The 27,482-nt window shown below is 34.6% G+C and overlaps 2 protein-coding genes and 1 long non-coding RNA gene across 6 annotated transcripts in view; 2 read left to right on the forward strand and 1 right to left on the reverse strand.

The window, feature by feature from the left end:
* Positions 1 to 95: 95 nt before the first annotated feature.
* Positions 96 to 9,065, forward strand: LOC119081126 (otoferlin). Its single transcript, XM_037189870.1, has 24 exons — positions 96 to 455; positions 513 to 675; positions 836 to 965; positions 1,023 to 1,200; positions 1,371 to 1,528; positions 1,583 to 1,861; positions 1,916 to 2,113; positions 2,196 to 2,483; positions 2,549 to 2,959; positions 3,015 to 3,353; positions 3,405 to 3,490; positions 3,758 to 3,929; positions 3,981 to 4,570; positions 4,693 to 4,809; positions 4,898 to 5,002; positions 5,067 to 5,210; positions 5,281 to 5,432; positions 6,182 to 6,318; positions 6,391 to 6,569; positions 6,628 to 6,748; positions 6,874 to 6,991; positions 7,050 to 7,216; positions 7,275 to 7,375; positions 8,685 to 9,065. Exons 1-24 carry the CDS (start codon positions 125 to 127, stop codon positions 8,890 to 8,892), a joined length of 4,872 nt encoding a protein of 1,623 aa, XP_037045765.1. The 5' UTR covers positions 96 to 124; the 3' UTR covers positions 8,893 to 9,065.
* A 1,041-nt stretch (positions 9,066 to 10,106) lies between these two features.
* Positions 10,107 to 10,747, reverse strand: LOC119080873. Of its 2 annotated transcripts, XR_005088395.1 has the most exons (3): positions 10,603 to 10,747; positions 10,443 to 10,539; positions 10,107 to 10,369 (listed from the first exon to the last, which is right to left on the reverse strand). It is a non-coding gene; the product is annotated as an uncharacterized LOC119080873 (long non-coding RNA). The 2 variants fall into 2 exon arrangements; XR_005088394.1 differs by having other exon boundaries at positions 10,443 to 10,689.
* Positions 10,748 to 14,588: 3,841 nt separating this feature from the next.
* The window catches only part of LOC119080833 (transient receptor potential cation channel subfamily A member 1), a 37,270-nt gene continuing 24,376 nt past the window's right edge, over positions 14,589 to 27,482 (forward strand). For all 3 annotated transcript variants that reach the window (XM_037189388.1, XM_037189389.1, XM_037189390.1), the window contains exons 1-3: positions 14,589 to 14,947; positions 21,369 to 21,501; positions 22,417 to 22,596. In XM_037189388.1, the coding sequence (XP_037045283.1) occupies positions 21,409 to 21,501; positions 22,417 to 22,596 (273 nt within the window). In that variant the 5' untranslated portion in view covers positions 14,589 to 14,947; positions 21,369 to 21,408. The remainder of the gene's footprint in view (positions 14,948 to 21,368; positions 21,502 to 22,416; positions 22,597 to 27,482) is intronic.

Raw genomic sequence — 27,482 nt, forward strand, 5'->3', positions numbered from 1 at the left:
ACGTAATAAACATGGACTTATGATGAACCTACGTATACATATTTATTATATAGCATTAGCAAGCGTAGCAAGCGCGTGTAAATATCAATCATAAGTTCACCAGTAAAAGAAAATATTAGGAGCAATGAGCTGCCCGAAAGATCAATGTTTCGTTAACTTGCCTCAACATTTTCTTGTTTGCCTGACCGTGCACAAAGTTAAAGATCTGCAAACTCTAAACGCTGACACATATGTTACTGTAACGTTGGACAAAAAATTAAAACAAACCGCTACGTTTAAGAACTCAGACTGTCCATATTTCAACGAATACTTTGTATTCGAACATTACTGCAGTTTGACCGATCTGTTACGCCTGAATGTTTCACTGGTCGTGTTTCAGAAACGGGGCTGCGTTAAGAAGGATGTTCGTTTAGGGGAAATTGTGGTCGACCTGAATATGGTCTGGAATTTAGAAAGTGAGTGAAAATGCAACTCTATTTCATTAGGGAAATTTATCGGAAACATTTTTTAAGATCATGCGTTTCACAAGAAGTGGGGTGTCTTGGAGAACACCGATGCGCAAGGAACTGCGGATGGTGGTAAATCTTATCTACAATTTGATTTGGCTATTATATCCAAAGACGATAAGCCTGCGCCAGCAGTCTTTCAGATTAGAGATTACGACAATGTCGAGAGGTAGGTTCATCGATCGATTTCACAATTACGTTTTATATAGGCACGTCATTGCATTCCTGACTAGAATTATTCAAGAAGTTCTTGAAATAGAATAAATTTTCTTGCTTCATTTACGAGACATTAAAAAATGCATAGCCTCAGCAGAACACTTTTCTTTCAGCAATTTATTGCAACCACTTACAACGACCGATGTTTATCACAAAGTGAAGTATGTTGTGAATATCTATCGCGGCTGTGATTTCTCACGGAACGGAAATTATGCGGTTCAAGTTTGCTTCGCTGCCAATGTGGTATTATATGATTTTGGTTGCAATCGTTGTGATTTTCCTAGTATTGGAATGTTTCAGCTTCGAACGAAAATGATACGAAATACTCAAACGCCAGAGTGGAACGAACAGTTTTGTTTTCCTGGAAATTATCCCTCACTCTGTCAAACAATGACCATTCAAGTGATGAAATCGTCGAGCTATTATGCTATGGCCGAAATTTATTTGGATGAAATTTGCGATGACGGATTTGAACTGGGTTTGTTGTGTTCATCATTTTAATGATTAACTTCGGGAACATTAAAAAAGAGAAGTAGCGCTGTGGCATGTCCCAGATTTTGTTCTGAAACTCTCAGGAAGAATTAATCGAATTACCAAGTTCTTAGAATTAGATTTCTTCTACAAGCCAGCAATTACTTTCTGTTACAGTACACTATCCTACGATTGGACCCACCTACTTTCAACTGTACGACGCCACAAATAAAAATAAATATATGGGACGGCTTCTTCTATCGATCGAAACGGATCCAGTGGATATGGACACACTGAAGAAACCGAAAACGAGCATCGTTCCGTCGCTTATAGAGGTAATTTTAGCCAATAAAAATTCTCGATTCCCTTTAAAGTGTTAGGAAATTCAGAGTGAATATTGGTCAACGGAATCGTTCGATGTTCGAGTAATTGTCTACAATGTGTCCCGATGTCTGATACCGGCGACTAAATTAAAAATTCAATTTCATTTGGGGACACAAAGTTCGAATATTGTTGAATACCCACTGTGCGAGTACGATAAAGGATCAAAGAATTTCTTTAGCATTCGACCAACGACTTATCAAGTGATGTACGTAAGCATACAATTGCCAGATAATCGGTTAAAATTCCAAATTCAATTTTCCCTCGATGCCATCTTGGACGAAATGGTAAATTGCAATTTTTATCCAAAGCGATTTTTTCGCATTAAAATAAATTCCTAGCAAATTCAGATGAAACGATTTAAGCTCTGGGTGTTGTCTAATCCAAAAGCTACTCATGAACATCTTCAATTTGCTCGGAAAATAGTTCACGAATTGACAGAAATGATGACGAGCTTTTGCGGAAATTTATATTTCAAGATATTCAAAAGGCTAACGCAATGGGATAAAAATCGTGTGGCATTTCTGCAAGCTTTTATTGTGAGTATCGAGTCTGTGAGACGTATGAAGAGAAGATAAGCGAGGAGAGACTATGAACAATAAATCTGTAATCGTTCGACAGGAAGAAAGCATCACAAAATTGGAAGAAACAAAAGAATCGCTGGATTGTCGACCCAACGACACTAAGCACAACTTATCAGTCTTCGAGGACGTTATCAATAAATTTATTGCGAGCATTTCCAACATATTAGCGAATAGTCTTCAAGACAAATGGCCAGATCTGATAATAGAAATGCATGGCAACAATGACATCATTTACTATCGGTCTGATTCCAGGATCTACACATTTTCGCAGAATAAAAGCAGTACCGGAAAATATTGCGGCAACCGGCATGATGTAATTTTAAAAGTAAAAGGAACTGAAAATGTTGAAAAATTAAGTCACTCAGTTGCACTAACATTTCACTTTTCAAGCCAATTGGGTGCTCACATACTTGTACGCATTGTGGCTGCTACGCGGGATCGGCAAATTTGAGTGTCTGGCTTGGAACCAATCAGGACAATGCTTCAGTACTGCCAGTTGATTCTGTCCAATCGGAAAATGGTCTTGTAGCAAGTGTCACAGACTCCTTATTTAAATGTAACGTCTACATACATCAAGCAAAAATTCGTCCCGGTGCGGATAAAAGTGGCCTGGCTGATGCATTAATCACCGCAACTCTGAATGATACACAAGGATCCACGGGAGTCATACATAATTCATTATCGCCGCTATGGAACGAAGTGATTACATTCAATTGCATCAAGATGGTGGGAAGTCCTCTCTCGTATCTACAAGAGCCAGCTATTATTCTTTTGGATATATACGACATCGATGTAAAAAAGGTACGAAACGAATAGGAGACATCTATGGTCAGTACATACAATAAAACATTTTCAGAAACTATCTAAAGAATTCCTATGCACAGCAATTTTAAGACCTTTAACAAGAATGCTTGAGGCTATCGCATCAATTAGTCCAACACCGGAAATTCCTAATGTATGTTCGAAACCAATCGACTCAAATGGTGAATCGGAGACACAGTCCGAACCACCATCGAAGCCACAATTGAAACGACCAACACTGAAACACATCATTGAAAAAATAGAAAATAGAAGATCCAAAAGAAAACTGCCCGATTTCGCATCGATTGCCTTTCCTATTCCACTACAGTGGATCGAAGCGGTCAGAGACGGTGAAGTTTGTGCTGAGATTTTGTGTTCAGCCGAATTTATCCAGGTGAACGTTTGATTTTATAGGTTGAATTTTTGAATTAATTTTCGGAAACAGCTTCCAGACAAGACAGTTGCAACTGAGCCTGTCTCGAATCAAATAGGAATTCCTCCAGTTATTTGTCCGCATGTGGCAAACTATAGGTGAGAATAAGTTTTTTTAATGTCGCATTTGCGAGTAGAAGCGGAAGTAGTAAGCAGAGTTTTAATACCTTTTTTTAAAATGATTCTCGAGCTTCTTGAGGTATACTGACTACTAAGTAACCTTCAGCTATTTGTGAAAACTGTTTTCAAACCTACGAACTCATCTACTCTTGAAACAGCTTATTCCGCACTAAATCGTTGAATTAGTATTGAATTGGGTTTCCCGATCGATATAAGAATTGGCTGCATCAAATGCACCTTTTACAGAGTTGAAGTTACGTTTGCTGGTCTGCGGCATTGCAAGAATTTACCGACTCGTACAATGGGTCGTTACAAAATTGAGATGTCTTTTGCTGAATTAAGTATGAAAAGTGGACTATCCGGTAAAAAACACGGAAATTCTGTCAATTTTTTAGACCCATTTCGGGCTGGCTATGTTGTAAGTACGGAAGTCAAGAAATGGACGTTCGATTTATTTCTATTCATTTAGAGTCTGCCCGAGGAAACTAAGTACTGGCCACCAATTGTCATCAAGCACGTGGATTGCTCTAACAAAAAAGAAACCGCCATTGGTGCGGCAATGTTTTCTAACACGGGGAAATTCTTGACGAAGCCCGTTGATCGTTCTAATGAGCAGACCGGTGTTGAGTCAAATAAGACTCGCCGCAACCGAACCGAACTGTTGGTCAAACAGCCAATGAACAAGTTACATAAATTTTTGCATTTTCCAAAAATTAAAGCACGCGAGAGTGGAAAATCCGTTTCGAAAGCCAGTAAGCAACGGGTCGTCGAAAACAAGTTCACGTGGTACACGAAATTTTACAATTCCTTGAACTGTGACGATAAAGGTGGAATTGAGAAGCATCGTCTTCGAGTATTCGACTGTGAATTGGAAAAGATTGACGAGTACAGCAATTTGACGGATTGGGCAGAACCGATGAATCTGATGAAGGGAACCAACTCGAAGAAATTAAGTGGGCCAAAGGACGTGATCTATGGAATGTTGAAATGTAACATTCGCGTTATTAAAACTAGCGAAGGTAACAACAATGAGGCAGTAGTGGACATGAGAGGCAATCGGTAGGTCAGACTCATGTTGCATTTGATTGAAACTTTCAATTTGAAATGTACTCGTAACAAAATACTGAAATTTTTAAAATCGTTCTCTTCCACAATCCGAAGTTTAAACTTTCAACTTTCAGAAGTGTGGAGCTGTCAAGTCTGATAACGGAAACGAAAATTGTGGTTCGAATTTATGTGGTCCAGGGAATAAATTTACGCTCAAAAGACTCTGCTGGGAATTCCGATCCATATTTGAGGTAGGTTCTAATCACAAAGTCCCGAAAATGGACCGCATTTTTGACTGTCAGAGGTTTTCGTATTTTTTATTTGTAAACATTATTCGAGAATCGAATACGGAACAAACAAAGTAAGTGATCGAGCGCACTATATTACGAATCAGGCGAATCCCATATTTGGAAAACGATTTCAAGTCACTGGAATTCTTCCCAAGTAATTTTTGTCAGCAATGTGTAGACGTTCAAATTACAGCTCCAATACCTTTCCTACCTTTCAGAGACACTCAATTAAAAATATCGGTCTACGATTATGATGAGTGTAGGCTAAATGACGATTTGATTGGGTCAACTGTGATTGATGTAGAGGATCGACTACGATCGAAACATCGAGCCTATTGTGGATTGGCCGAAGAATATAGTAGGTCTGACTGTCAAATAAGTGAATGTATTTACGAGAGTAGTTAATTTACTAAAGATTCATTTGCAATTCAGTTATGGCTACAATATGTGGCGAGACCATTATAAACCGTCTCAGATTTTAAAACAACTTTGCCATAAATACGATTTGGGAGAACCAAATTATGTTGGAAACAAGATTAACTTGGCCGGAATAACTTTCGATGATACAACGATACTTCCATCAAGTAAGTGTTAAGCGACTAGACATTTGAACTTTCAGTGGAAAATGCGAAATGTCTGATTTTGTTCATTAACAAAAAGTTTGCTTCTCAAAGAATTTGTCTTTTCAAAGCAAATGCGTCAAGGTTAATGAAAGAATGTGCCACGAGCGTCTTTCGTTCTTTTACAATGTCATAACTAAAAACGCAATTGCTTCAACAATAAAAATTAATCAAACGTTCGTGGATGTTAATTAATTTTCTTCTCGAAATTTCTCCGATGGAAACTTTAGTTTCGCTTTGTTTTCTTGGAAGGCTGTTTGTACATTTTCCTATTTTTAATCACTTTGTTTGTTACGTCGCTTCATTAAGTACAGCAGTTGTGCGCTATTATATGACCCATTCTATATTTTCTTCAACTTTATAAAAGAGTTTAAAATGCTAAAGGATATTTAAATGAAACTTTTTAACGTCCATCTCATCTGTTATCGACAGCGAAAAAAGAAACAATCACCTCTGTTAAATGGTATTTCATATTATGTTGTAAATATGTATGTTAAAGATAGTGAAGTAAAAGATTTTGCAGAAAACTCTTGAAAACGTTTCGATTAAAATAATTAAAAGACTTGATAACAATCTGGTGCTATACTTGATGTCAATGATTTTTAACGGTTTATGGGTCAAACACAGAGTTGAATAATAGAATTGAACATATTTGAAAGGACACATGTACCTATTCAGAATCACCATGTTTGTGAAATTTAATTTCGTTCAAGGTGAATCAAAGCAAGAACGACTAAGTCTATCAGTGTTAAAGGAATTGGATCGAATACCAGAAATTGGATTTAAACTCTGTCCCGAACATGTTGAAACTAGGTCACTATACCGAAGTGACAGACCTGGCATTGAACAGGTGTGCGATATACAGATATGGTGTTCAAGTAGCGCAAACGATTTCTTTGTTCTGAATCTTACATTTTCAAAGGGTAAACTTCAATTATGGATCGAAATATTTGAACCGGAACATGTACCAGAACCGATTGATTTAACACCCCTACCACCACGAGCCTACGAATTACGTGTTATCGTTTGGAATACTTCCGATGTGATATTGGATGAGAAAAATGTGTTTGGAAAGTATATGAGCGATATCTACGTTAAGGGGTAGTGTGAGGCTGTTGATAAGTTGATTCTTTTTTGCCAAAATTAAGATTTGTTAAAGGTGGCTAACCGACGTGGAAGATGCTCAATACACTGACACCCACTATCGATCTATGACAGGTGAAGGAAATTTTAATTGGCGAATGATTTTCCCGTTATTATATTCGGATTCGGAGGACGTGGTAGGATGAGCACATCTCTTGATTTTCTTTATTCTTTTCGTATTGAATTACAACCAAAATTTAATGAGTCTGGAAAGTTGGTTGATACGTGTGTTCTTTTAATTAATTCCATAATGAAATGATAGATGGTAGTGCGCAAGAAGTTGGGTTTCTACGATAAATTCGATACGGAGTCAAAGCTACCAACAAATTTACAAATTGAATTATGGGATAATGATGCCATCTCAGCCGATGACTTTTTAGGTAATTTTTAAAATTTCGATTCTTACGAACCACTCGTTCAATTACAAATCATCGACAGGTGTGCTCGCAATTAACATTTCAAATATTCCTGTGCCAGCCAAAACAGCAGCTGCATGCGGACTGAAGAAACAGCAAAGTGAATTTGTTAATTTATTCGAAGTTGAGAAAGTCAGGGGATGGTTTCCGGCCAAAGGAATAACGAAGGATGGTAAAATGGGGCAGACCGTAAGACTTCGACTGAAAATGTATTATAGAGAATTTGGGTTCAATTTGAATTACTTAGGGGAAAATTGAATTGGAATTGGAAGTTTTATTGGCTGATGTAGCTGCAGCTGATCCAGTTGGAAAAGGAAGAGAAGATCCGCACGCTTTACCGACACCCAAGTAAGATTTTATGACTTTGATTAACATTTTAATCAAGAAAGATTCAGCAATTCTCGTTTATTGAGTCCCCTCTGAGTAATTTAAAATTTTACTTAATTTTATCAATTTAATTTCTATGACTCATTAGGTAAAATTACCAAGTAGGAGCTTCTGCTATAATACGAGTCCTCCCTTGTCGTTTCTTTAGTTCTTTCGAACACAATCACATAATCAGAAAATAAAAAGTGGACTTGTACAGAAAGGGCTCGTAAATGTAAGTGTCTGTCTTTGCATGTTTCTATTTGACCCGGAATACTGATCTTATGGAATTACGATCCTCGCGAATCATTATTCACGTTGAAGTACAACTACTTGTCATATTTAGGTTTACTTATCTAATGCACGCATAGAACTTTACTTTGCTGGAGTTTTCGCACATTAATTGTATTGCAATGGTCTTATCTTCCCAGCACCTTCTGATATCACCTCGATAGACTTGACATTTCCGAAAGGCTAAAAATCGAACCCCCAAAAATCATATGACAGGAAAAAAAATCGGGTAAAGCTAAATAACTTCTGTCGTCAGATGTTGGAATCGTTCATTTATTAGAACATCCAATGATTATTATACGCAATCAATTGAAGAGGTCAGAGCTTTGTTTCCGTCATCGCAGGGGGCTTGTCACCATTCAATTGGAATACTTATTGTGTTTCAGTAATACATAACTACAGACACACCTCCTTCGGCTTACATTGTCAGATAGGAGGGTATGCTAAGTTTTTATTTCGGAATGGTCTTATCCGGTTTACAGTAAGCTGAGAGCAGTTCATACAGCGAATTTGACGGAATTTGACGGAATTTCACAAGAAGATTGAAAGAATATGTTTACCATTTCTCTTGTAGACCCTTGTGGTCCAGCCAGTCATGTGATTGTTTTATGAAAATGTAGCGTTCTGGTACTTTATTATCATCCCCGCTAACACGTTGAATTCAATTCAATCCGCTGCGTCGTCGTCGGTCAATCAATGGCACATAATTTTCGAATTATCACTTAAATGGATTCTTTATGTGTATATAAATTTGTCTCAGTTGATAGGGTTTCTGTGTATGTTTTTATAATTAAAATAAATGACTGGGAACATGAACATGGTTAATATACAGAGTTCTCAGCAAGCAATAATTCCTTATAATTTTATCTTAGAATCCTTCGTACGTTGCAGACTTTATCTACAAAATGTAATTAATTCCTAACTCACCATATACCTTAATGCTTAGTACATAATAAATACTGACTTTCGTTTCAATGTTTCTTTTTTCATCCATTTTCAGTCGTCCCGACTCGTCCTTCAATTTTCTAACGAATCCATTTCGTTTGGTAAAATACATGACTGGGAAATTAACGAAATATATTCGTTATGGATGTTCGATTTTAATTGGAATTGTGATATTGGCATTGCTGTTCTATATCCTACCAAGTAATACATTCCATTTTGGCAGATGGAGGCGAAATGACAAATATAGTGAATGGACGGACTGATATTTTCAACGTTTCTTTAAGTTATAGTAAATATTTGAACGGTTGAGAGGTCAGCTGTGCAGCTTTGCGAGATTGTCGAAATTTCACTGTCTAGATACTATCAATACAATTGCACTGAGTTCAAATGTATATATTTTTAGAGCATTAAACAAGACATTTTAAGTTTCATTCAACTGTTTCTTTCAACCGATTTGTTAAATCTACACACGCCAACGACGTCTACGCGAAAAGATGCTTGTGCTGAAATAAGAGACTGGCAGTTCCGACAGTTTATTTTAAATATGAACAAGAGAAGATAAATATTTGCTATTCAATATTATAACAATTTAATAAAACATTTCGAATATCAAAATGAATAGCTAGACGATACAGATTCTTTGTGCGACGCACGTGTTTGAATAAGATTGACTATTTACCGACTAAAAATGTTTTATTTTCCAATCGCCTTTCACACTTTTTTAATTGAAATTTGAGGAATTGAGGAATTTACATTTGAAGCTGCCATTCAACTAGTACTCAACCCTCTTTTAGAACCTCAACCTCAAGTATTTAAAATCCTAAATGGAAAAATATTTAAAATTTTCCACATATTGCCAGGGGGTCTCGAGTCAGTTGTACGTTTTATATTTTAACCTGTTACAGACGGCAAACATATTATTACTTCCATTGATCAAAGTATTTTTAATCGGCTGATTTCAAATCTTGTACTTCAACTTTTTTTACAGAAATTTCCTATACAGTCTTCGACATTTCAAATGTCTCACTGTCATTTTTTTCAAAGAATGTCATTGAAATTCTCAGAAAAATTTGACAGTGAGACATTTGAAATGTCGAAGACTGTATGAAGAACCATATTACCCAGAGTTTATCATTATTTTTGTCGCTGTTATTGATAACAGATGAATACCCGTATGTGACAGGTTAATGCATAGTTGTCGAGATTGTTAGCTTTAATTTAGAATTTGGAATTCTTTCAAAGTGTCACGTTTTCAAATGAATTGTGATCGCACCAATTTTAACTTAGAAATAGCTAGCTTTGCTTTCTGTTACCAAAAATTGGGAAACTTGAAACTTTTCGTACATAAATTCATATCAAAACTGGAGCTCAGCAATCTTATCTTCAACACCTTAAGACTTTAACACTCTTACCTTACCTTACAGAAGGTGACAAAATATTAAATTGCAACAAAAAATCGATACCTTGACAAAAATGCTGGGGATTATTCATATCATTGATAACTTTGTGTGTTTAATGAATAATTGGAACAAAGGCAAAAAAGTTATAACTGATACATGAAAATGAAATGCACAGAAAGGTAAGATGCAAATATTATCCAATAGTAACTCGTTCAGCATTATTGTTAGCATCGTCAACATAAACATTGATCCTATCCTCTCTATAATCCATGGTAACCATACTGTCCGGCTTTAAAATCCGATATGCAGGAACTCCTGCCTTTATAGCTTCCTCAGAAAACTGGAAAATTAGGTCGTTGTCAATGTCAACGTATGTGTTAGAATATCAACTTTTATCCTCAATTCAATTTTACCTCATTTTCAGGATTTGTGACTTGTCCCCCAATCGGAATGATTGTCTTGCCAATAAGCTTACTTTCCCATTCTTGGATATTAATAGACATATTGAAACTGGAATATATTTTTTTTTAAATATTAAACTGTAACTCGCACAGACTCTACTATTATTCTCACTTGTTGCTCGCGACCAAAGTGAATTGAGTTTGCACAAAACCTGGCTTTCGATGTGACTGATGGTGCTATAATGACTATGGAATGCAATGAACTTGTATTTCATATCACTAACTAATGGGTGTCGTTATCAGCAGTGGTTTTGTTATCTATAGCAGATACTTTTAATCATAATTCTTTGGTCTGGTTAGACTTACTAAACGATAATGTCGGTTGCATGTTGCGTATGTCGAAAACCATACTTTTCGTAAAATAAGTACTTTTCTCGACGGTACCAGCATATTCGGGAATCAGAGCGTGTTTCCCACAATCGATCCGAAGTGGATTACAATTATTTAAAGCTGCTACTTCTACCAAAAAGCAAAAAAAACATAGCTAACGCCGACCCGTACGAAACACCTATTCGTATCAAAAGCCTTTAATGTGAAACTCTTCATTTCTCTTACTTCATTTTCTTCTCTGCTGAAAAACTATTCTTCCTTTTAAATCACTTACATTATCCACTCTTTGCCTTGTTATCATATACAATTAAATTGCCGGAGGCAATATAGACAGCCCCGTACGAAGTCAAATTTCATAAATTCCTATTTAAACAGCTATATACCGCTATATTTACCTATATTTCACTGTAAATAAACATTTCACAGAGGAATATGCTATTATATAGCTCTATATGCCTGTATATAGCTCAATATAGCTGTATATATAGATGTCCATATATGGAATCCCTGAAACCCCTCACACTTAACACATTATTTCCATGTTAACAGAAACTCTCTAAGCATCATTTTTCCCACTTTATATCGTTTTACTAAAATCCAATATGGCCGCCGGCAGCCATTTTGTTAGGAGACCGGAAATAGTACCGACGCTTTACATTCGTTAATACCTTTCAAACAAAAAAAAATTCATGAAATTCGGTAAAAATTTACTCGAGATATTGTCAAAATACACCACGTTCACTGTACTTCCGAGTAGCCAGATAAAAGCTCACTCCAAGAGACCTAGCTCACGCTCCGGAGAACATAATTTCATAAAAAAAATTGCTTGCCGCCCTGTGCCTGTTCCACACCAAGGGGTCTAACTCACGAGTCGGTCATCCGATTGCCATAAACGTTTTTTTTGTCGATCGGTATTGTAAATACCTTTTATTTGACGTATCACTTACAAGTTTAACGTTTAAATGTCCGGAGATATCTTCGAAAAACCGTAAAGCACTTATTGGGCCACAGCTCGGGAGGGGTCGATCCAAAATCACTCATCTTCGAACTTAGCCTGTCTTTTGACATTACCAAACGGGAAAAAAAAGAATTTTCAAAATCGGATGCGTTTTACTCAAGTTATCGTGCAGACGGACAGACGGACAGACAGACGGACAGACAGACGGACATTTTTTTTTCGCGGATTTGGCATCTCTAGACAACCACAATAGGTTTCCCCTTACTCAGGGAGTCCAATTCGACGTGTTACAAACGTATGCGTAAACCTATAAGACCCCAGTACTTCGTACGGGTCTAAAAATTCTTGATTTAATGTTGCCTTCTCGATGTAATAATAGGGTTATTGGTTAACATTAGACAGCGGAAAATAGGACAACAATTCAATTTTGAACAAAATTTCTTGATTATATCACTATGCTTGTCATATCCGTTCGTAAAAGTTAAGCACTAAAAGTTAACTTTGGAAGGTAATTTCTATCTGGACACGCGATTTTATATTTCCATTTATCTCACAATAAATTTGATTCATTAAACGTATTACTATAAATTTTCTGAATCTGCTACTTCTTTCGTTATGCATTAGATACCATTAGATTAGATCATGTACTACAAGACTTTCAGAGCCTCGTCGACTAGTGCACAGGTTTAGTACAAACGAGGTTAAGATGCTTAACACGATAAATTACGCACACTGTACTGTACTGTACAAATTGCAATCATTATACTCACACCACGCTTTCATCTGCATTGCCTCAACAGTTTGATATTTAATGACAACCTCCAAAACCAAAAGAAGTCTACGTCTCAACAATATCAACATATTTGTATGGCACGACCAACAGTCTAAACATTTCTGTTAACTTAAGACCACAGATTCACTCACACAATGTCGGAGATACACTTGTTTCATTTCTTGTGAAAAGTCCACGTTTACATCCACTCTACTCTACATAGAAAACAGATTCATTAAGCGAATACTGGGAATTTAACAGGAAAAGCCACCCACCTAATCAACAACAATCAAACTAAATGATCCCATCTTTTAACACATTCCAAAAATAAGTAATGCCAGCGATTATTATTGTTAAACGTTGCGAAACGTGTCAAATGAATCAATACATCGTCACGTTATTAAAATGAATTGCAAAAACAAATGAATAAATTAGAATTTTAATTGATTCCGCTGGCAGAGAAAAATATTTATTCCGGAAAAAAAGAACTTTTTCGTCATCGTCATCGTCAACATGGTTGTCAACACCTCCATCCGTTCCGTTTAAACAATGTTCGTGCTAGCATATTATCCTTATGTTTTGATATTTTCTACAATAAGTGTCTAATGTCCATAATATTTATGTTGTTTAGACAATCGTTTATGCGTACATTATTAGTCTCGCCATTAGAAGGGGCTAGTTATGTCATTCCAATCTTTTCATTCGTAAAGATTCCTTTTCTCGTCAAAATGGCTAAATGCTCAGCGAGAATTAGCAATATCACTGACAATCCTAAGTGCGTCCTATAATCTTGACAACTCTGAGAGTCACAAACTAACTGAAATCACTGGTAGTGTCACTGGGTCAATTTCAAAAAGTTACAACTTTTTCCTTTTAAGCTTTTTCTATTTATAATCTTTAAGCAGAAAAGGCTAACATCTTCACTAACATGAAAATGGATTATACAAACCATAAAAGCGATTGAGGATTAAACCTTTTGACATAAACATAAGAGTAGAAGAAATACGGAAATGGTCGAGTAAAAAATAAAAATGAATTTCTGCATTTTAGTTCATTTTTTAACACATTGAAATTAATTTTGACTTGCCATTTTTCGGCAGCCTGGACTTTACTTAAATATCCTGATGGTACTCGAATAAAAGTTTTACATTTGAGCCTTTAACGACTAATTATCTATTATCGACAGCAATAGCAGAAATTACGCGATGATCTTTGACAAATCTTCCTATATACGGAAGTGGAAGTTAACACGAACGAAGTACAAGATTCCTTATAAAACACTATGCAATATTCTGAACAAAAGAAACGAAATAAGCACGATTGCCATCGGTCCCGACCGTTATTACAAATAATATCAATTGAATTCTTGAACCTTTTGAGTTCATCTTGCATCTACTAGAGTAAGGGAGATGACTTTTAAAAGGTCATTGCAATAGCGTGTAAAGTCACAAAAGTAAGACGATGGAATAATGTAACGTGAAAAAGTATGCAAACACGTAATAGCGGAAGACATGAATTTGGACACACTACTTCCGGACACTATTTTCTCTTTAGTTGAAATTTTTAATCAAAATTGTCAGTCATATATCAGAATATCTTGTTGGGGATATGAATTGTAATATTGAATTTGATGATTAGAATTGTAAAAATTGTAATTTAAATCTGTAGCCACGGAGTGAGGAGTGTTCCAATACATCTCAAAAGCGTTCTGTTCTAAACTCGTGTGCAACATTGTTTTATGCGACAAGCCTTCTGATAAAAATTGCCCAATTCAAGTAACTGAACAAACATATTAGTACACTTCCCCTCAATCCATGTAATTATGAGAGAAAAATAAATGAACAATGAACTTGAAATAAAAACCAAAAATCGTTCGCATTTCCCGATCGCTTTCCATGTTATTTTCTTTTCATTTCGTTTTCTGCTTTAATTCGTGTATCTAATAATTAACAAGCTAGCGTCATTTTTTATCACACTATTTCACTCATGTGTAACCTAAACATTAGTATACGGGAGAGTGTTAGAAATGAATACTTCTACTATAGACACTGTTGATTCGCTTTTTCCATTCTTTTTGGATGGGTGAAACATTGTCAGTGTTCGACCACTTAGTCGCTGGATAACCGTTGTACGATACGGGTTTAGTTTGAAAAATAAATAAATTAGAAGACAGACAGACAAACAAAACAAAAAAAAATTGAAAGAAAATTTGCTTGGAGAAAATAAATAATTGTCCGATAATCAATTTACTTGCAAACACAAATAATTTTTTTAGTGAATTCGACTGATCTTTTATTTCTTGCAAGTGTAAAGAAAACAGTGAAAATCAGATTCATCGCAGAAAATACGCCATACGGAATACGGGCGATCTATCATCACTTTACCGTTAATAATTTAGTGAGTAGCAAATTCTAATATTTTTAGACAATTTCCTCTTTGGAGTAGCACAGCAATTACTACTCGTGTTAAAATGAAACTTCAACCATTTTTTGCTTTAAAGAAGCTTTGAGTTTCCTTCAGATCAATCCTTCAGAACTCGGAACGAATTGAATTTTGACAATTCTTTTAATTTTAATTTTTATAAAATAAACTACACAAACAGTTCGTGATGCATACACTTTCTGTGTAATAAAAAATGTTAGATCACTCAACGAGGTATACTGTAAATTTCAGTCGTTGAATTAATTTAAGATTTTACGTGTTACGGCATGTTTCATTTTCATTTACATTGCCTAATCACGTAAAGCATTGTAATTACTAGGTTCCAAGTTGTTATTTGACTCCCCTTCGGGTCGGGCTGTAACACCCCACTTTTCAAATACACAACTTGGAACCTCGGAAGTAATATACTATTAAAGCATTTTCATTCTTGTACCACCTAATCTCTTACAAACGGCCATTGTAGTCATTAAAACTGTTACTTCATTTCTTCTAAAAAATTTCAAGTGTTAGAATTTGGTTTGAAGAAAAAATCTAGTACTTCATTAGTTTTACCATTCATTTTTACATATAAGAGAACATCAGACGGATTTTATCGGTTGTTTATGTCGTCGTGAATAATTTTACCTCAATTGCATCAAATGAATGCACATGCCGAGAATGGCGTTGCTATCCGAAAATAGCTTCAGTTTTTTTCGAAATAAATAATTCAGTTAAATAATTGGTAGACTATATGCGAGCCGCGACATTTTAATGTCCAGATTGACATAATTTATTTCGAATATTCACATGTGCTCACTCGTCGTGCTTGAGTAGTTTTCGTGCATAATTCATCTGTTATTCTGCTGAGAATTACCAGAAAATTGGACTCTGCTTGTAAATCGGACATAACTTTATCGACTGATAAATTAGTTTTTACTCAATCTTTTTTTCAAGAATTATTTTACTTCATAAGTTTTAACATAAGTTTTACCATTAGTTTTACCATAAGTTTTTCTACATCAGAAGAAAATCAAGAACTCATCTCATATTTTGTCGTCGCTGTGATCAACATATGATAATTGTCTTCGACTATAAAAAGTTAACATCTGATGTCTCAATAACCGAAATTCAATCGTTATCAGTATCTTGATGATGCAATATGATTTCGATTTCTCTATTAACTCCAAATTATCAGGAATCATATTAACAACAGCTTTGTCCACAATTACTTATCTCACATCGTAGGAGTAATTAAAATATGAAGGGTTTCAGTAGAGTTTGTGCAATATATTTTGGAGGGTTCGATATTGTTCTGTGAAATTTAGTCAATAATATTTACCATTATGTTGTCAATTTAATGAGGAACAAGGATGAAAGGAATTTCTGAAGGTAACAGAAGTCATGTATTATAATAATTTCTTAAAATTCTGCTATTACTAATCTCGTCGGCATGCCTGGAATTGTTTTGCAAAGCTGTGGGTGATTTTTAAATTCCAATAGTTTTTTGAGATAAATATTTTTCCACCGCATAAAACAATCATCACTCAACAGCATCAGTTTTTATAAAAATAAAATTCTTAGTCTCGAAACATAAAAAAACACGAAATATTGCGTCGAATTATACAGTTTTTTCACCTTACTTTTATGATGGACGTTCGCATTAGATGATGAGTAGATATTTCTTTTTACTAAAAACAAATTCCATATTTTATCCCGAGAATTTCAAATAAATCAAGAAACAATTTTCCTGCTGATTACATTAAATAGGTAAGCTGACTCAAGTACACTTGCATTTTTACAGGACACTAAGTAGAAAATTGACGATGACTCCAATTACTCAATGACATTGACCGCAGTTTTAACATTGTATTGCCACCACAAAAGATCCATCGTTACTTTTTCTTGATTTTAAACGCCCATTATATGTTGTAATGACTTCTTTCATTGCATAAAAACTGTTGTTGTTTTGCTGTTTTTTACTCAACTAGAACTAATGTTGATCGGTGAACTATAATTATAGATTTTTCTTTCCTTTGCGATGGTTAAATAGACTATAGCCACAAGTAGGACCAATTTCTGATTGAAGTTCTTAAATATACTTGAAATTTCTTCAAATTCTTAAAACGGCAGGCAGGTGTATTAGGGCATTCTACCTTAAAGAGCCTACGGTAAGGGAATAAATAGAACCAGACATAATCCTATCCACTTACATTTACCCGATGGTGTTTACCCACATTTAACTACATTCAACTAACCGAGTATTCACCATGATATACCGTGTAGCCACGGCAGAGTAAAATAAACCAGGCAGGAGCGGTTCATTTTCGAAACGTCAAATAAGGGACCTAATACACTGTATGAAAATGAACTCAAATGAACACTGACATAAATTGAAAAATTTTATTCGCAAAATATCAAGGGCTACTAGATTATTCAGGTCCCTAGTCAAACGAGCGCTCCTGCCTGGTTAACTTTACTCTGTCGTGGTCTAGCAAAATCGGATAAAACGTTGTTTGAGTTTGGCTCTCTTCTGTGAAGCGAATGTAGATACAATTCGTATCCAATCGGTGTCTTCCCTTTCAAGACAAATATAGAAATGCCCTCTAGTCATTGCACTATTTTTAATTCTCAGTTTGAAAGGCGTTCATTTTGCATTTGCTTATCAGTTTATTCAGAAACCCACTCAAAATTAGGCAATTAGTGGGCGATAATTGTTGAATGCTTTAACATTAACACCTGACCTAACCGAGACTAAATTTAGGGTTGCCATTTCGTTACTTTTATACTCATCAAATTGGTAATAAATTACATGAAAACAGTAGTAAAGGAATTATTTTTAACGCTCAACCATAAACTAATAACGTTCGTTTATTAACATCAAACACTACGTCCGCTTCAAAACTATTTTAAGAAATTCTTACGTCTATTTTATCTATCATCGACGGCGATGAGCTGTACCTAATTTAGTGTTATGAAGATCTATAGATGTTAAAACTAGTAAAGTTCAAGATTTTGTATCAATCTGTTGAGATTCTTCGATCGATGGAAGTAAAAGACTCATTAGCTATTACCGGTCTACTTTGAAAATGCTCGTATTTCTTCCTTATTGAATCACATTAAAATTTACATCAAACAACCTTCTGGAAATTGAAAAATGGCAGTCCTATCTGAATTAATGCAAAGCACGCATTTTAATATTGTGTTATCGAACGCATGAACGACTTGTTGTTTATCCAATACATATGTTTTCATATAAATAAATACAGACAATATTGCTACTAAAATAATGTTGACGGTTAATAAACAAACCCATCCTTGAATTGAACGTTGAGACCGACGATGATTGATTAGGGGTTGAGTGAATATATTTTTACAACAGTTAACCACGCAAGAACGAAATGAATCGTGAAATGCTATCGAAAAACAATTTGATTATATTGCTAGGCAATTAAAATTTATATTAATTCACTTGTAACAACACTCCACGCAAATTAGTCAATCCGGCTAAGTTACAATTTATCGATACTTGACTTTAACTCCTATAAAGTGCAACATTTTAGAGATGTGTACCTTATTATCTTATCAACACTACCAAAACTGTAACCTTTGATTATTAAAAAATTTGCGACTGCTGTCTAATTTTGGATGGTAATCCACAAAACACCGAAATAAAAGGGAGTTCCTAATCGCCGTCCTGCAGTAAAACCGTCATAAATGAAAATTCGCAGAAACCGTTTACAACTCCTAACTTTATGTTTTTCCATGCTGCTTTGAGCATACCACGTCCACGTGATTATTATTTACATTATTACTCATGTCGACGTAGAAATATAATTCAAAATAATTTTATCGATTGCACAATCCATTTCGCATTAAATACAAACGAAATTTGATGGAAAATTGTTCTCTTTAGCGTGATTAGCATGGGCCCATGGGATCAATGGGTTCAATTACAATAATTTTCATTTATTTAATTTAATTAGGGAAAAACATTGAGTTAGGTAAATACTAAAGGTAAACATAATTTCGTTGAACATCATTTCCATTTCGTACTTGCTAGGAAATTAAATTGGATTTCTGACGAAATGTAATAGTTTCAGGATCTAGTATTAGTGTGTAGGTAGCCACACATTTAAATAGATATTTCTCGAACACTTTATTCATGGCAAAATTTGGTTACATACGATAAAATGTGGAAGATACTGTACTTAAATTATGTGTCAAAACGATGCATTAAGCGATTTATGGGCTCTGGTCTCTGGTTTATATTATGTTTAATTTAACAGACATTCCGATGACCTCACAAAAATTAGTACAGTCGGAGAAAAATAAGTTTCGATATATTCAACAATTACAATCAATTCATTCCACAATCCACATGCATGACCAATGTCAATGGGGGACTGAAGTTTCAATAATTTCGATAGACAACATTATTCTAAGCAAAAAATTATTCTACACTATCGTAAAATTATAAACATTTATATTTTTAATTAATTGTTTTCTGATTTTCAAAGATCAGTCAAACATAAAAAAGACTATACGTCTCTATATGCCTCTCTTTTCTTCTCATGTCATTTTTTCTTAATTCTCTCACGAAAAAGGTATGCTTTTGGGTTGAATTTGGGTCGTAGTCGTAATTGAAATATAAATTAAAAGTAAAAAACTTGAAATTTCGGCAATAGTGTAGAACAATTTTTTGTTTACAATAACATTCTTAATCTAAATACAAAAAATGTCAAAAGTTCAATGTCCCATTGCGTCTGTATTACAAAGTTATTATCGAATGTGGAGTGAATAACATTGATTGGTTTGTACTCCTCGAACCTTATTCTAACTGTAGAAAATAAACAAAATTTCGAGTGAACCAAATAAAATTTCGTGAACTGGAAGACTTGCTCGTATTGCCAGTTTGTTTCCGAGCAATTAAAATATCGCCTTTCCACACTACATCATAGGTCAAAATTTTAATTAATTTTCAATCTATTCGGTTACTATCTTGCGCTGCGGTAGTATATTTGCTGCGGACAGCGAGGATACTCGTTCAGTATTCATTCCGTTAGTGCGCACTGAATTTTTATTATTATTATTATATCAGAGAACGTATGGTAAATAATAATTACTTTCCATCTATAGTTTACCCTTTGACGATATTGCCATTGATGTGAAGGTGATTTCTCGAATTATTGCACAACATTGCATCACAAATGTTGTATAACGCACAGCTTAGCTTAGCATATCTATGAGTAATTACGATTTGAATATCATTTAAATTAAAAACGAAAGATACAGTCATTCACAGTATAGATAACGACCTGATCCATTTCCATTATGTGTGAGTATACTATTAATTCTAGATTCTATAATTTTAACAATTATTTACGTCTCTAATGTCTACAGATATCTTTATTTGGTTAAGTTGCGATTTAAACAGAAAGTTCTTGAACAATATTTTTCATTGGCAACATTTATCCTTCCTTCCGTCAACATCGCGTATATCATGTGATAAGATATGTGCTATTTTCGTGTTTCAAAAGGAAAGTCAAGTACAACTGAGTCAACTGATTGTTGTTTTACTGTATAATTTTAACCGTTATTACATTCATCATTCGGTACTTCTGTGATTCATGAACCGTGAGATATAGCAGGGCCTATTTATGTTTCGTTGACTTGAACTTTGGCGAATTTTCCGGAAAATTTGTTCCGAGAAATTCGATAAAATTTATAGGAGATTTTGAGATCGATCGTTGGATGATGTAAATCTTCATATTTTACATCCTTAAGTAAATGGATTTTCATATATTTATTTAAGCACCGGTAAAAGAGACGATTGTGAAAATAAGAACCCAACTCCTGGTATGTATGGCATCGAGTGCAAAGTACTGTATTAGTATTAGGCTCTAGATGTGTAATTATGACACCGACGCGATTCCTTAAAATCATTAAATCTTGTTTTGTTGCTAATTTGTTTCTCCTTGGGCTTTCTTCTTTACCCTACCCTACATGTTATGAAACTAGCTATTTGCTGTTTTGTCGTCGTTTCTTTGCTGGCTTATTTTTTTGAATTAATTTTCAGAGCTCTCTGTTCTGGCTGTTCTTCGTTGAAATGGGAAGTTTCCAAACATTCATGTAGAAAAAAAATATTAGTCGAGAACTGTGTAAGCAGAAAACATTTATTCATGCCCTGCACAATCAGAGATCTGAAGCGTTCAAACAATTTGTGTGGAAATTAAATAAAAACTTAATATCTGTATAATGGTTTACGGAATCCGTAATACGGATGCTTAGCGTTTCGTTGCCGTTTTAACTTAAATGAAGAACAAACTATATTTAAAAAAAAAATATATTTCCTATGCTCCAGGTGTTTTACAATAATTTTCACTTTGTTTCGTTTTAGAAAAGCTTTACATACCACGGTAATTAACACATTGTCAAAAATGAAATGTTCGGTCACACCGGAACCAACACTCATTACGGTTGGCTCAGACTTACCGGATATGGTTAAGCCAACAACAGCACAACGCAATAAGGTATGGTTTTGGTTAAGTTCATCCTAAATAACCACTTTGTTCATATCTCGGAAAGCAGGAAGTATTACGTTAAATCAACTTGTTCAACAGTTTCAAATGTTAATTATCTGTCGAAGCTATAACCAGTCATAAAGTCATGTCGAAAAAACATTAGCATGACGTGATTCGGAATATATCCTGTTACAGACGGCAAGCATATGACCAGTATTATTATCGAGTCTATTACTCCCATCAATAAAAGTATTTTTAACCGGTTGATTTCAAATCTTGTACTTCAATTTTTTTAACATGCATTTTACTATATAAAGGACCCAGAGTTTGTCATTACTTTTGTCGTCGTTAAGTACAAAGTATATAAACACTGCGGTACGTCCCTCAGGGAATAGCAAGAAAAACGTATCCTGACTTTCAGGTGAATATAAGATTTATAATGTTGCATCTGTGGTGTTTGGTGTAATAATGTTGTCAGAACTGCGTTGTTCAGTATAAAATTTTCTGTGTTGAGTATTGAGATGCAACCGAACAAAGTGAATTTTACTCCATTTCACTTGTTTCCAACGCTATGAAAATTATATTCACCCGAAAGTGGAGATCCGCATGTACCTTCAGTGTTTATATACGTTATATACTTTGGTTAAGTATGGTTTCCCTTCAACAAAAAGTACTCCGTGTGAGAGCCGTGAGCAATAACAAAGCAATAATTGAAAAAACTCAATTTTGGCTCTCACACTGAGTACTTTTTCGGTAAGTGGAAATCAAGCTTTATCGATAACCGATAAGAGATGAATAGCCGTATTTGACAGGATATTGATTGAAAAGTTGAAGTGAGTTCGAAAATGAAAAACTTTCGCTTGACGACATTAGTGAACAATTCTAAATTTTGCATTTTTACATACCCTACTCTTTCATTTATAGACCTGGACAATGCCGAAGTTTAAGCTACCTCGAGCAGCAACAGCGTTTATAACAACAGTTGACAGAGACAAAACTAATCAGTCAATCGACAATGGTGAACTGCAAGCGATTTTGTCTCAGCAACAGATGAACAATGTGGGAATTTGCCTGTTACGGGATAGTCCGTTTCGAATACTTAGGGTAAGCACTTAGTAAAAAAATGAAATGAAAAGGTAAAATTCATGAAATGAGGAAAACAATGGCAATAGTAAATTGGTCTATTGTCACCTTATGTAAAATGAGTCTCACACACGGCTATACAATTTGTTATCGAAAGCGGCGGAAAATGGTAGATTATGCACCTTTGTCCAAAATGTTTATTTTGACGACTTGGAAGTTGTGTACCGGGCCAAATACGTGGTACAGAGGTACAGTGGTACATACGCTATTTTATCTGCCGATAACAGATATATAGAGATGAACCGTTTTTCACTAGAGTGAAATGAGCGCGAGACTATCGTTCTAGGCAGACAAACTTAGCAATGAGTAATTGTCATAAGAGGGCGGTGATAGAAGCCACCATGACTTGTTGCCTATTGTCTCTTAGAGCCTTTGGAAGGTAACAAAAACATTTCAGTGAAATATTTAATTGAACTTGCATCACGTTGCAGCAAATACGAATGTTACACTTTTAGAACATTTAAATGCAATTATAGGTCTGTTGCAATGTATCAAAACAATTTTTAATTAATTTTCCTGTACAGAGGACATTCGTTTTATAAAGGAATGAAGTACGAAGAAGTTTAATTGACTGGGTCTACCCTAATAGTTACTTCCAGAAAGGGTTCTGATCATTGTTTCCAATGCCAATAAGCACATCATTATCATTCATGTTCCTAAGTAATATTTAATTAATGAGGGCATACGATTCAGACCTTCAGAATTTACCACCATCACCTTGCGTTACTCGTTGTATTCGGTTTCAAACAAACGACGAAACTTGCAATAGAAACCAGCTGGAAACGTATGCACAAACCGTCAGTCCGATTGTTCTAGCTCGTGAAATTAGGAATTAAATCTTTTATTTTGACTGTTGTCGATTTTAAGTATCTTTCCAAGAAAAAGCATTTTCGTAATCGGTTAAGATTTACTCAAGTCACGCGCTCGGACCAATGTTTTGTAAATTTTATATCTCCAGACAACTCCGAATCGGAAAGATCAATTAAAAAAAAATTGTTTTGAAAACCTTCGGTCATTGTAAGAATTTATTGCAAAATGTATTGTCTTTCTCTAAACCCATTAGTTAAAGGCGTTTCGCTTACATCTTATTTAATTAGTGTAAATAATGAGCAACGGGTGTATACTGAATGTATACCTTTTGTTCAAGTCATTTTTCAGAACATACAAATCTTAAGATCTTTCTTTAATTAATTTCTGTGAATAATAAGTTCTCGATAATATTGAATAGCCTGATTAGTTCTAAAAGATCTTACCTTTGGATCTTTTGAATCTCTTAACATGCTGTGCTACAAATCAGAGCATAAATGGGCAGTATTTTTCGATGATAACAAAAATTAACAAAAATTTATTTAATATCAATGTCCAGCCCAAATCATTTCCACAAATTTTATTCAATTAAATTACCAAGTGACGTCCGTAAGTTGTCAAAAAGTAAATCACCCTGTACTCTGAACCACTCATCTAAGAACTGTTCTCTCAATATTGCTCTCAATGAATCCTTTGGAAAAAACTCCTTAAATGAAAAACAGCATCAAAGTCAATGGTTTTTTTGTTTTGTATGAAGAAACACAGTATAACGTTAACTGCAACTGGAAAATACAACACAAATCGAAAACGTGAGCAAAGTTTTTGGCCTTATTGCGTTTTGAGAGAGAAGCTTATAAATTATACAACATACCCCATCATTATTTCAGTTGTCGTTCGTCTCTTTAACTTGTTAGGTGACGGTTATATATACTTCCGGCAATTGGATAATTTCAGTTCAAAAGGTTTCAAAAATAGAAGGCAAATTGTTAAGTTATTGAAATAAAAAGAAAAAAATTAAGAAATAAAATTGTTTTTTTCGGTTTTACCTTTGACTGAGGTATAAAACAAACTTCAAATTTTAATTATGGTCTTATGACACGCTTGTAGAGTTTTTATCTTACATTTCAACCAATGTTGGCGAAAGTAACGTAAAATTATTTTGAAAAAGATGTGAAATCTTTCGTTTCAAACACGTCTCAAATACTTTTTTAACTTTTAATTTAATTAAATTTAACCGAATTTCGTCTATTTTTAATCTAATTTGCTCAATTGTTTGTGTAATTGTCGCATTAATGGTCTACTTGTTTTTGTGTAAAGTGCTCGTTAATCGAAGATATGATCAGCAAACTGCAACCGAAACAGTCAATTAGACAATTGATTGGAAATTGTGCGGGAAAAGTCGATGACGGCAATTTGAAATTGCAAAGTCATTTGTCTAAAGTATTACGATTCACTCCCGGATTGAAATTTCGACCCGATGATCTTTTAGAGGTATTGTAGATTTTAAAGAATTTTTGAGAATTTTCAGGATTTTCTCTCGTTTTTTGTTTTGTTGTTCCTCAAAAATGTAGACATTTTTCGAAAAATTCTGGAAAATGTTTTCACTAATATTTCAAGTTTGTCGACTGTTATCACCACTTTAAGAAAAAATTTTCTCGACTTTCTCGATTTTCTTTATTTTTGTGAAAAAGTTTTTCAAGAAAATTGAGAAAATCTTTCAAGAATTTTAAGAAAATTAGAGAAAACCAATAAAAAATTTCTCAATGGTAGGCAGTGGTTATCACTATGTGTACTACACGTAACTCAACTCTTATATTGTTAGTAAATCTACCTAAGCAGTGAGAATATACAAGACATCGACTTTATCATGTTTTCGTACGCTTTAAGTTTTGGCTTATTGAAAATTGAACATACAGCCGTATGGAGTTTTTGAGAACGTTCCAAGTCACTTGAAGTGTACGTAGAGGGACAGTACCAAATGTTCAAGTATACTGTATAGTTTTGTTAAACAACGACGTACTTACAACGATTGAGGTAGTACAAGCTAGAGGATTATTACTTGTATATATGATGTCTCATAACATATCTGCGATTCTGATGCAGACAATGTACTGTCTCCATGTAATGCCGTATCGCATGTACGTGTCCACTAAACATAGAGGCAAAAATTAAAGATCTAGTACTTCGGTTAAACGAAAAATATAGTAAACAAAATATAAACCACATAAGCTCCTAATTCAATAATGACAACGGTATCAAATTTTCTTCGAATGTACCTATACGTTATACTCTCTACCCTCTTTACACTGTACATATCGACCATTTTCTTGTACAATTCTGAGTGATTAAAGTGTTGTGCATAACCGGTTCGTTTCCATTTAAATATATATCGGTCCCCATGGACACAAATCTCTCCACCAATCGTTACTAGTACTAGTTACTAGATACGATATCAAGCTCATAAAGTAATTATAATTAGGCATCTATTTTTTTGTCAGCAAATTTATTCTTTTAGTAGCAAAATTATTTATTTCATCAGCAAATTTATTCTTTTTTTCTGCAAATTTATTTTTTTTAGCAGCAAATTTAATCTTTTTTATCAGCAAATTTAGTGTTTTGTATCAGCAAAATTAGTCTTATTTTCAGCAAACTTATTAGTACTCGAACAGCATATTTATTGCTTTCTGAGCAGCAATATTACTGACTTTAAGCAGCAAAAATAATTCTTTTGCAGCAAATCCCTGGCAGCAAATTTATTACTTTGTAGTCAGCAAATTTATTGTTTTGTAATATGCACTTTTAATGCCTTCGAACAGCAAAATTAATACCTCGAAGTTATTGCTTTTTGTCAGCAAATTTATTAGTGTTTCAATTGCAAATTTATTTTTTTATAAGTAGGAAAATTACTATCTTCAATCAGCATATGTCCCGCAGTAGGACATATAAAATTATATCACTAACACCACTAACACGAAAACGTCAACTCAACAAGCGACGAAAAGTAGAACTTTCCGTTGCCTTTATTGCGAAAAACGTTGTACACAACTCGGTGATAGATCTTTTAGGCACACGATGTGTATTGTAACGCTCGACCTGCGGTATCGAGTGACAATCTACACACCTAGTGCCTAAAAAAGCATTTATCCCTCGATTTGAATGGGGCTTCGTAATTTCGCTATGCGTAATTTCTAGGATGCACACCTTTCATAATAATTTCACTTTAACTAAGTTTACGGATGGCTCGGCGTGTTAAAACGCTCTTTATGGGCAATGAATTACACAGACTAATTATTAGACGATGCGAGAGAAAAAAAATTTACTCCTAAGTTACCGACACCGTTCAGGCGCCCGGCTCGCATTGCGGCCCTCCGCTTCGCTCCGGGGCAATGGGCCGGATCGCTCGGCGTGTTAAAACGCTTTTTAAGTGCAATGAAAATTGGTATCCATTTCGTAAAAAGAAATGAATTGTCCGTGTAGTGTCAATAACTATTTACGTTGACGTAAGACGTGAAATAGTAATTTCTGCAGCTAGTTGCGAAAAGTGGTAGTTTGTGTCACTAGATGTAATGTTATCAAACGTGCGAAGCGAGCGAAGCATGTGACAAAAACTACCACTTTCACAACGTGTTGCATACAACGTTTTCTGCAACCAGTTGCGAAAAATGAACTTTTGAAAAATGTTACACTGCGATTATATATCTCAATAGCCGAATGGTTAGAGGTGTTGCTCGATAAGCATTGGGTTTTGGTGTCCATTTCACCACTAGTGACGAAAAGAATATATGAAAATCCATTTCACCAAAAATAGATAAAAAATGGCTAAAATAAACAATTAATTTTGCTTATGACAAGAAATAAATCTGCTGACAAAAGTAGAATAAATTTGCTGTTACAAATCAATAGAATTGCTGTTAAAAAATAGCTAAAATAAACAATTAATTTTGCTGATGACGAATAAATAAATTTGTTGACAAAAGTATTAACTATGCTGATAGAAATAAATAAATTTGCTGCTAAAAAATAGCTAAAAAAATATTTAA

Source organism: Bradysia coprophila, unplaced genomic scaffold (assembly GCF_014529535.1).
Source record: "Bradysia coprophila strain Holo2 unplaced genomic scaffold, BU_Bcop_v1 contig_350, whole genome shotgun sequence".
Taxonomy (NCBI): domain Eukaryota; kingdom Metazoa; phylum Arthropoda; class Insecta; order Diptera; family Sciaridae; genus Bradysia; species Bradysia coprophila.

Bases quoted from the DNA above. Each gene is read 5' to 3' on its own strand.
- LOC119081126 (XM_037189870.1), top strand. From the start codon at position 125: ATGAGCTGCCCGAAAGATCAATGTTTCGTTAACTTGCCTCAACATTTT. The intron at 3,930-3,980 runs GTAAGTACGGAA...CTATTCATTTAG, and splicing joins CATTTCGGGCTGGCTATGTT to AGTCTGCCCGAGGAAACTAA. The intron at 4,810-4,897 runs GTAGGTTCTAAT...ACATTATTCGAG, and splicing joins AATTCCGATCCATATTTGAG to AATCGAATACGGAACAAACA.